The sequence below is a fragment of the Saccopteryx leptura genome, chromosome 3 (genome assembly GCF_036850995.1).
Source record: "Saccopteryx leptura isolate mSacLep1 chromosome 3, mSacLep1_pri_phased_curated, whole genome shotgun sequence".
NCBI classification, from domain to species: domain Eukaryota; kingdom Metazoa; phylum Chordata; class Mammalia; order Chiroptera; family Emballonuridae; genus Saccopteryx; species Saccopteryx leptura.
This window is the reverse complement of record NC_089505.1, coordinates 15,530,977-15,542,117: the sequence shown is the minus strand read 5'-3', so window position 1 is coordinate 15,542,117 and position 11,141 is coordinate 15,530,977. Positions and strand designations below refer to the sequence as shown.

At 44.4% G+C, this 11,141-nt stretch overlaps 1 protein-coding gene across 1 annotated transcript in view; it reads left to right on the top strand.

Moving 5' to 3' along the window:
• The window catches only part of MTHFD1L (methylenetetrahydrofolate dehydrogenase (NADP+ dependent) 1 like), a 186,909-nt gene that overhangs the window by 1,478 nt on the left and 174,290 nt on the right, over nt 1–11,141 (top strand). Inside the window, exons 2-4 of the mRNA XM_066372996.1 lie at nt 9,387–9,471; nt 10,621–10,671; nt 10,762–10,815. Of these exons, the coding sequence (XP_066229093.1) occupies nt 9,387–9,471; nt 10,621–10,671; nt 10,762–10,815 (190 nt within the window). The remainder of the gene's footprint in view (nt 1–9,386; nt 9,472–10,620; nt 10,672–10,761; nt 10,816–11,141) is intronic.

Here is an 11,141-nt window from a genome sequence, read left to right as displayed (position 1 = left end):
AATCCCCCTATCCCCCTCTCCCCGCCAACACACACACACACACACACACACACACACACACACACACACACGCCTTCACCCGCCAGCTCTCCCCCACTAATCCCCCTATCCCCCTCTCCCGCCAACACACACACACACACACACACACACACACACACACACACACGCCTTCACCCGCCAGTCATCAGCCCTCCTGGCCCCTCTGTGAGAGAGGGGAGGGAGCCCTATCGGCCCTTCCGGTAAAGTGTTAGCTGGGGGCCTAGACCGAGTAGAGCCAGGCGTTCAGGCACGCCTGGAGGTGGCGGCAAAACCCTTGCCTCCTGCCCACCCCACACTAGCATTCCTAGGGCAAGCGGTCCAATTCAGTCCACTCACACCCTCTTTCTTTTTTTTTTTTTTAATTAAATTTAATGCAGTGACATTGATAAATCAGGGTACATATGTTGAGAGAAAATATCTCTAGATTATTTTGACATTTGATTGTGCTGTATACCCCTCCCCCAAAGTTAAATTGTCTTCTGTCACCTTCTATCTGGTCACACCCTCTTTCTTATCCTTCATTCTAAAAGTGCCTTAATTGCCAATTGCGCCCCCTCCCACCCCCGCCCGTTTCCAAGGCCCTTCATAATGTGAAAGATGACTCTCTGGAGTCCTTTATCTGGTCCTGGTTCTGAATGTTGTTATTTTAGGCTTCTTGAGGTCGTTAGATTTTAACCGGCGTACAGCTGAGCTCATCTTGACGGGCGAGGGGCTGAAGACAGTATGGGAAGCAAAGACCTGTTTTATTTTCTGGGTAACTCTTCACTCTTTGAAACTTTCTTGTTCATGTATGGTCTGTCAGGGGCCTTGTCTCTCTTGTTCATTTGCTAGAGCCTTCCTTCTGGAGAGAGTGGTATAGGCCCTAAGCATAGTGACCTGTCACCTGCTATACTATAGGGTAGGCCAGGGGTTGGGAACCTATGGCTTGCGAGCCAGATGTGGCTCTTTTGATGGCTGCATCTGGCTCTCAGACAAATGTTTAATAAAAAAGAATAATAATAACGTTAAAAATATAAAACATTCTCATGTATTACAATCCATTCATTTCCTACTGCTCATGTTCATGGTTGCGGGTGGCTGGAGCCAATCACAGCTGTCCTCCGGGACAACACCAAATTTTTATTGGATAATGCGTAATGTACACGGGTCGTTGTATGGCTCTCACGGAATTACATTTTAAAACATGTAGCGTTCATGGCTCTCTCAGCCAAAACGGTTCCCGACCCCCCAGTAGGCACTTATGCCATGGTGAGTGAATGGAGGACTCAAAATGTGGGGTCATTTCTGGGTTTTGTTTATGCTCTCTTTCATTGAAAGCCATGACTGACCTAGAGATGAGTGGTCAGTAGGCTTAGGATCCTGCTGCATGGGACTGGCCAGCCTCCAATCCCTCACTACAATGGAAGAAATGATTGTGTTTACTGCAAAGGGTTATGGGAAGGGTTACAAAAGAGAAGGTAAACAACATGCACAGACCAAGAACTGTCACATACTAAGGCCTCAGCAGATGTTGGCTATTATCTACAGACACTGACGTTTGAATTTCACATAATATTCACAAGCCACAAAACATTATTATTTTCGTATTTCTTTAAAACTTATTTAAAATGTAAAAGTCATTCTTAGTGGGTGGGCTTTAGTTTGCAGCTCCCCTTCTAAACTTGGAGAAGAAAGTGTTGTGCAATGAAATACTGCTTCATAGGATTATGGTTAAGAGATAGGTGCCTAGCATCGGCCCTGCATGTGGAAGTCCCGGGTTTGATTCCCCGGTCAGGGCACAGAAGAAGCGCCCATCTGCTTCTCCACCTTTCCGCCTCTCCTTTCTCTCTATCTCTCTTTTCCCCTCCCGCAGCCAAGGCTCCTTTGGAGCAAAGTTGGCCCGGGCGCTGAGGATGGCTCTGTGGCCTCCGCCTCAGGCGCTAGTATGGCTCCCATTGCAGTAGAGCAGCACCCCAGAGGGTCCAAACATCGCCCCCTGGTAGGCATGCCAGGTGGGTCCCAGTGGGGCGCATGCTGGAGTCTGTCTGTCTGCCCCCACCCCAATCCCCACCCCCCACCCCCCTTGCTTTTCACTTCGGAAAATACAAAAAAAAAGAAAAAGAAAGAGATAGGTACCTTGCTTTGCAATATGACTTGACCACCTAATAGCTATGAGAGTTTAGGCGAGATATCTGATCTCAGTTTTTCCTGTACAAAAATGAAACCGTAGTGTCACCTGCTTTATAAGGTTGTTGTGGAATACTATACTTGAGTAATTCTATGAAGCACATTTTTAATATCTCCAAAATTGGTATTTATCTTTCAGCTGATGTTTTTTTAATCATTGGCCAGGTGTTAGTCACAGTGTATTGTCATTGCCTGTACCTGTGCGAACTTGGCCACAGCTATGCACTTCATTGTACCTTGTTGACTTATGTGCATCATCTAATAAAACTTTTCTCTAAGAAAGTCCTCAGAACTTGGAGAAAAGGGGAAGGTGGGCCTATCTGAGAAGTCGCCCAGAATAGACGTCCAAGAACCAATGTATGTTAGTTCTTGATTTGTTTCATAGACATTTATCAGAAAATTTAAACAATAAGCTCCTTCAAAAGCATAGTGACCTGTCACTGGTCCAGGAACTGGCAATTAATCGCCAGTGTTTCTGTCAACAAGTCATGGAAGGGCCATGTTAGGAAATGATGTGATTTCTGGTTCCTGTCTGACAATTTTTCATTGACATCTGATGGAAGCAAGACTGGGCCAGCCTCAAAACGTGCAGGGTGGATGTCAGGAACTTACCCAAAGCCCCGGGGACAAATGAGTTTGTCTTTCAAGAAATGTATCACTAATACTCTTGATAACACAGAGGGTGATATTATGTGTGTGTGGGGGGGGGTTGACATATCAACGATTCTGAATTTAAAAAAGTCACTCAGAAGATTCAGATCCTGAATGTGAAGAAGTTTTAAGAATATCTCAGTCAGTGTTTTGGGTATGGTTTCCTTTCCATGTAGTATATGAGTGGTATATGACCAAAAAAGAATCTGTCTAAATGAATCTAAAAGAATGCTTTTGAGGCCCTGGCCGGTTGGCTCAGCGGTAGAGCATCGGCCTGGCGTGCGGGGCACCCGGGTTTGATTCCCGGCCAGGGCACATAGGAGAAGCGCCCATTTGCTTCTCCACCCCCACCCCCTCCTTCCTCTTTGTCTCTCTCTTTCCCTCCCGCAGCCAAGGCTCCATTGGAGCAAGGATGGCCTGGGCGCTGGGGATGGCTCCTTGGCCTCTGCCCCAGGCACTAGAGTGGCTCTGGTTGCGGCAGAGCGATGCCCCGGAGGGGCAGAGCATCGCCCCCTGGTGGGCAGAGCATCGCCCCTGGTGGGCGTGCCGGGTGGATCCCAGTCGGGCGCATGCGGGAGTCTGACTGTCTCTCCCCGTTTCCAGCTTCAGAAAAATACAAAAAAAAAAAAAAGAATGCTTTTGATACTTACAGAATAAGCATTATATTAAGGAAACATTCTACCATAGTTCAATTGGCAACATTTTTTTCTTTCTCAGTAATTTATAAAACAATATGTCTTTCATTCTTCTGTCTTAAATTGGATGTAACAGAGTAAATAAAATTAAAGCTCCCAGATCAGACCTATGCATAAATAGGAAGCAGGCTAGATTGCTGTAACAAAATACCCCAAATAACTGAGGACCTTAGCATCCAGAGAGAAGCAGTCCAATGAAGGTAGGACCACCCTGTGATACCTGCTCACTACTCCAGGTCTCCCGTCCAGCATGGCGGAAAGGGGACCAGGTTGCTGGCGTACCTTTCTCTTAGCTGCATGGAGCTCCTCTTCTGGCCAGTGCTCACCGGTTGGCCAGAGATTAGTCACATGACCCCATCAAAATGTGGGCAAAACTGAGAAATGTACTCTCTAGCTATGTAGCTATGTGGAGCTGTTATTAAAAGAGGGAAAGTGCATGGAAGTATTCATGGGAAGAACCCAGTGATGTTAGCCATCATTAGCAGCTTTGTCATTACTGCCTTTACTATTATATAAATTGTATCCACTCATTGCCAATGCACTGGTTTATTAAATGCTCTGTGGTGCTCCCAATCTGCATTATTTCTTTTGGGAAGAGACTGTTTGGGAAATCTTTACTGTATTTATGTACAGGTACCTCTTTTGCCTTTGAAAAACTTGAAAAGTTGAACTATAGAATATTATTAATAAATTGTTGTAAAGTACCCAATCCACAATTCTGCAGGTTTTCGTAGAGGCACCAAGTCCAAATAAGTTTTTGAAAAGTTTTATTAAAGGAGGAAATTTATTAAATATGCCGGCCGCATATATCTTACACAGGGCAGTTCCAAAGTCCCAAATCGTACATCTCATTAATATTCTCGGGGTTGGTTATATACCGTTAATTATACATAGGCGGAGAAATAACCTGACATCACGGTGTAAGCAAACCTATACCTTTTGTTTTCTCCTATACGGGTTTGGGGAAAGGGTGAAGGGAAGGGGGGATGGGACACAATTCATTAGCAAGTCTATAACATCTGTCTATAGGATTCACAAAAAAAACGTTTCTACACATTAAAACCTACAAGGCAACACAATGGCAAAAAATGTCACTTCACATACTAAAAGACATTCCTATACTTTCTAGTGTTCATTTGCTATTCCTTTGTCCAGAGATACATACATTAACTACATGCTTTCAGGAGGGGAGAGGTATCAATAGTTTCCATGGGAACAAATGCCTGTAAATGGTCCATTGGTATAAGAAAAGGTTTAATTTAATTTTTTCCCCCTATACCTGGCTAGCTATTCGCCCATTTTCCCATAGGTATGGAGGAAGGTCAGAGAATCCAAGTCACTTTCCTCTTCTGCATTTACAACACAATGCCATCGGCCATCTTGGTTTTATGCTAATCACAAGTATAGAAATCACACTTATAAAATCTTTCTTCACGCCTAGCCCAAATTAATAAAATGTTCTTTAAGCTTCCTAAAATATTAATATTAATTCTGTAGCCTTTGGTACCTTACAACAAAATAAGATCAGTAGAGGGATGTACTTAAATTGGTAGGGCTTTTTTGTTTTGTTTTGTTTGTTTGTTTGTTTGTTTTTAGTGAGAGGAGGGGAAGCAGAGAGACAGACTCCTGCATGTGCTCTGACTAGGATTCACCTGACAACTCATCTGGGGCTGATGTTCTCCCCATCTGGGGCGTTGCTCTGTTGCTTAGCCACTGAGGTCTTCTTAGCACCCGAGTGGAGGCCATGGAGCCATCCTCAGTTTCCAGGGCCAACTTGCTCCAGTCAAGCCATGGCTCCAGAAGGGGGAGAGAAAGAGGGAAAGAGGGGAAAGGCTGGAGAACCAGATGGGCACTTCTCCTGTGTGCCCTGACCCAGAATCGAACCCGGGACATCCACACATTGGGCGGATGCCCTACCACTGAGCCAACCCACCAGGGCCAAATTGATAGTTTTTAATAACGTTATCAACTACTGCTTCCCAGACTCTTTTGCATGGCCATGGGTAGCTAGCTGCAACGGAGGCTGAGAAACATGGTCATTATTCTGGCAGCCTTATGTTCAGCTAACACATGTTACAGGTGTCTCCCACTGAACAGTGCCTTCCAGAACTAGATAGAAACAAGGGCCCAACTTGGTCCAGAGTAGCAGTCATGGAGGCAGGGAAACAGCTGAGCACATAGCCTTCAGTCTCCCATGATTGGACAGAAGATTTTAGTGCTCATTTATAAGGTGAGTTATAAATGTTCACATATAGTCTCATTTATTCAACACAGTAATATGGTTATTTCACTGGAAATTAAGTTGCTCATCGCAAGCTTTTAAAAACAAAACAAAAATCTTCACAGGTCATGAAGAGTCGCATGCCCACCTGTTCTCTGGCGTCTAGCCGGGTTCACGTAGAACGGTTCGTCCTGGTTGCGTTTTGAAGTTCTTAGACATTTTCTGAACACCCCTCTCCTCTAGTCCACCTGCTGGAGAGCAGCATCCTCCAGTTGTGTTCAACTTCCTCTCTGAAAACCTGGAGGTGCTGACTCATGGCTCTTTGCCCTTGGCGGTTTATTTCTCATGTTACCTGGCTGGAATTTCATCTTGCATTTTTTGAAAGCTGTCATGTGCGTGCAAGACCATGTCAGAATGAGAAAACAAAATTTAAAGGTGGTTAAATGCCGAAATGTGGGCACTGCCTTGGCTGAGCCTTTTCTTTATTACACTGGGGACAATTTTCTTTTTCATTTTCTGTTGCATGAAGTTTTAGAACTGTTTCTATATATTTCTACATCGCTGATTCCAAATCTGAAATTCGTTTTTTGGCACATGCTCTAGTTTTTATGCAATTTTAATTTCTTTTTGTTACAGTCAATGGCATGCATTGGTTTTTAAATTGGATGGAGTTAAAGGGCAACAACTCTTGGATTGAACATAACCACAAGGCAATTAATGTTTTACAAACATCACTTTTACATAATTGTAGTTGTTTTTAAATGTAAAAAATTATCCGATAAAAACACCCTCTTATTTTGTTTTAAGATTGAATCAGCCTGACCAGGTGGTGGCGCAGTGGATAGAGCATAAGACTGGGATGAGGAGGACTCAGAGGTCGAGACCCCGAGGTCGCCAGCTTGAGCACAGGCTCATCTGGCGTGAGCAAAAAACTCACCAGCTTGGACCCAAGGTTGCTTGCTCGAGCAAGGGGTTACTCGGTCTGCTGAAGGCCCGCGGTCAAGGCACATATGAGAAAGCAATCAATGAACAACTAAGGTGTCGCAACGAAAAACTGATGATTGATGCTTCTCATCTCTCTCCGTTCCTGTCTGTCTGTCCCTATCCTATCTATCCCTCTCTCTGACTCTCTCTCTGTCCCTGTAAAAAAAAAAAAAAAGATTGAATCATAGCTTCTTTGAGTAGGCGTAAATGTAAGAATAGTCCTGACACCTTCTGTTATATATGTGGCTGTTACACACTTCAATGTCAGAGACGCAGTATTTCATCATCTGTAACACGTGTATATATTGCCTATTTTCAACTTCCCCTTGGCGATCAAGACAAGAATTGGGCTCCTCATATTGTGTGTCATAATAGTGAGGAAATGCTTTATGACTGGACAAAAGGAAAATGCAAAGGAATGCCTTTTGGTATTCCCATGGTTTGGTGTGAACCTAAGGACCACAGCAGTGACTGTTATTTCTGTCTGATCCATACAAAGGGCATCAGCAAGAAAAAATGGCATATGATCGCATATCCTAATATTCCTTCAGCAATATGACCTATCCCACACTCTGAGACCCTCCCGGTTCTAGTTTTCAATGGTTTTATTTCTTCTAAGGATGAAGAAAGTGAACATGGTGGCCAAGTGTATTTTGATAAGATGCATGAGGAAATGGTTGTAGAATCTGAAGGGTCTTCTTCTGATGCCAAGCAGTCATTAACCCCTCAGCAGTTTAGCCAACCCGAATTGAATGACTTAGTAAGAATGACATAAAAATTGTCCTCGACTTTCTGAAGTATGAGGAGCATAACTGGATCATTTGTGTGGATCTTAAAATGGTAAATTTCCTGCTAGGACAACAGAGAAGTTTCACGAAGTATCCTTGCTTTCTGTGTTTGTGGGACAGCCGAGCTTGGGAGAAACACTGGGCACAGAAGGAGTGGCCAAAACATGAAGCTCAGGAAGTAGGGATGCAAAATATTGTAAATGAACCTGTAGTTAATCGAGACAGGATCATTTTTCCCCCAGTTCACATCAAACTTGGCTTAATGAAGCAGTTTGTTCAGGCTTTGAATAGAGAAAGTGAATGCTTTCAACATATTCTTTCTGCTTTTCCTGCCTTGTCTTTCGAGAAGATAAAAGCAGGTGTATTCGATGGACCTTAAATTCGAACCCTCATTCGTGATGAAGAATTTGCCAGGAAGATGAATAAGGAGGAGAAAGCAGCATGACAGTCTTTTGTTGCAGTTACAAAGAACTTCCTTGGCAACAAAAAAGCAGAAAACTATGAACTTCTGGTTCAAAGGATGCTGTTAGCTTTCCACGACATTGGATGTAACACGAGCCTTAAGATTCACTTCCTGAACAGTCACCTTGATAAGTTTCCCGAAAATCTTGAGCAGGCTACTGCTGGAGCATCAAACGAGATTGTCCTCAACAAGTACACAAACGCAAGAGCTACAAATGCAAATTTTTGCCTAAATAGAATTTAAATGTTTTGTGCAAATTTTATGATTAAAATGTTTTAATATGTTCATTTCAAAATTGTAGACAAATTCTGATGCAATCATATCTTTTAGTATATTAGTGTATTTACTACATTATATAAATTATTCTATTTTCACAAAGATGATGCCCAAGAAGACATTCTACTTCATTATGTTAAACTAAATGTTGAAAATTTTACAATAAGATGAAAACCTATAATCTTGAATTGCAATAAAACCAGAGCTTACCGAGAAAAACTAATGTCAGATTTGAGATCAGCACACTCGAATTAGGTAAGAACAAGTGTTTTTGTGGATGCAACAAAAATTTTGTTCCCCAGTGTTATCATAGGAGGGGGAAAAGCCAACTTCGTGTGCAAGTGGAAACATTCCGTAAGGATGGTGAAGCTGGGCTCTGGGATTGCTCAGAAAGAGACTTGTCCCACCTTATTTATGGTTAGCTGCACTGTGCTACCCTCCATAGTGCTTAGGACCAGGTAGCCCCTGCTGGGGCTTTTGGGAGGTCCAAATACTTTGTGCAGAGTCCAAACGAGTGAAATGCTCTCTTCCTAAGAGGCCTTAAGAGACTATCAAACTCTGACATATCTCCAGTGTTTCTGCCACCTTTTCTTCCCGGGCCCTGCCTTCTGCTCCCTTCCCACTCCTTCTTTAAACGCGGGGACCTGGAATCTGTCCTAAACCACCACTTCTCCAACAACCTTCCCATGCCCCTGTCTTCACAACCGTCCCTCCACCAACATTTGCTTTCTCTCTGGACCCCAAACTCTTTTTTCCAGAGGGTGCAGGAAAGGGATTATTTCACAAAGAAACTCAAACTTTTCATTACAATAAACTTGGAAAATACCAAAGGAAAAGAGACCCCTAGGAAATTACTCTTGACCTCTAGTGTGCTCACCGGGGCTTGCTTTGAAAGTGAGATTGCCACTCTTTGCCCTGTGTTAGTATTTCCCGATGGCAGCAGACTCCTGCCCTGCCCTGCACACTTCCCACACGTGCGGCACAGCCGTACGTGGTCTAGTGATTTTCACTTACAGTGACGAACACTCTAGGGAAATGTGTTGTATCCGTCCTGTCGAGTCTCTAACAAAGACGCGGTATGTTGTTTTTCTTTCTCGGTGTAGAGATGTCATTCAAAATTCAAAAGAGGTTCTGCGTTTATTGCAAGAGAAAAACCCTGCCTTTAAGCCGGTTCTTGCTATTATTCAGGTAAGTGGAGAACGTGGCTGTGTCTTACTATTTCAGGATGCCTTTCGATTTAGAAGATAAGTGTATACAAAAGGCCAGCTGCGTTTCTTGTCACCAAAGTGCCATTCGGGCTTAATGGAGGGAAGAGAGTGTTCAGTTGGAACTGCTCTCATTCCCTCCCCATGGTCCTTTTGCTCCCACAAGGTCCCAGGTTAGGTACCTCCCTCCTAGAACTTGTCTGCTGTGGGTCTTTCTCCCCTGGGGTGGGTAGTTTTCAGAGGTCAGGAGGTTAGCGCTCACAGAGGTGCCATTACAGAGGATTTATTGTGGTCCGCTCCTAAATGCTTATCTCCTGTGAGTCGAAGGGAAAAGTTCCCCTTTGTTTCTGTGGATGACATACGCTTGCTGAGACATGGTATTGGGTAACCTCACTATTAAGTCTTTGAAAGCTTGCCAGGAGTTCGAAGGGCTAAAAGTCATTCATGTCAGGATCTCTTCCGCATTCCATGTGCATCTTTTGGCCGCGGCCCCTTCGTGTCCTACTGCTGCTGGCACCACTTGCCATCCTTTCTGGCACACCCATGTGATGACAGGTGCAGGGAAATATTGAGGTGAGCCAAGCCTGTAAACTAACTCAGCACAGCAGTTGGACTGCTCCTGTCGTGGTTGGCATGCGCTTCGTATGTCAAAATAACAGTGTCTGGTTCCATCAACGCTGTGATTTTTGAGACTGTAGAGCTACACTCAAGTCACCTGCATTCCTTGGGGTCTGCCTGCACATCCCCTTCAAAGGTAGGCCTGAGAGAGGAGGAGAAAGTCAAGTGGGTCAGGAGCCTGGGACTCGGCTTTGCACCTACGGGCAAGCCATCTAATCCCTGTGTTCTGTGTCCTCCTTTAGAAAGGGACACAGGCTATCTGGCTATAGATGCCTTAGGGGGACTCTTATGTAAAAGAAAAAGACACAGTTGGAAAGCCTGAGAAGCTGATATGCCGATGAATACCACCAGCCTGTAGTCTCCTTTTATGAGCAGTAAGAGTCCCTCTGTGCACTTTCCCTATCATCTTTGTAATTAGATCAGTTATGATCGCAGAATTAGTCTCTGTTTTGTCTTGTGCCTTTTCAGCATGCTTCTCTGTTGTTAATTCTCCTTCTCACTCCCCTCTCCTAAGGCAGGCGACGATAACTTGATGCGGGAAGTGAACCAGGATTTGGCTGAGGAGGTGAGGACTGTCGCTTTTCAACAGCTCATTTTCGTGTTTTGATGCTACACCCTCTCGCAGTGACAGAATAACCTCACGTTCTCTTTTCAGGCTGGTCTGAACATCACTCACATCTGCCTTCCTCCAGAGAGCGGCGAGGACGAGGTAATTACAGCGGCGCACTTGAACCCTTGCTTTGCTCTCCTCGTTAGACCTGATATACCTGTCAACGTCTCCTAGTTGTGGTTGGAACAGATCGAGCCTTTTCTTGTGGCTGAACCTTCAGAGGGAAGCATTCACTTTTCCCTCTAGCCGAAATAAATGCTCCTTGATCCATCTGTCCCTACTGCCTGTTTCTGCTGAGGACGTGGGCTCTGACGTGGTGACTTTGGTTGTGTTTCTTCAGGGTAACAGCAGGGTCATCGAGCAGAAATTGTCTGAAGACCAGTTAGTTCTGGGTTGTTAGCCCTTGGGCCATTCCTTTGGCTTCT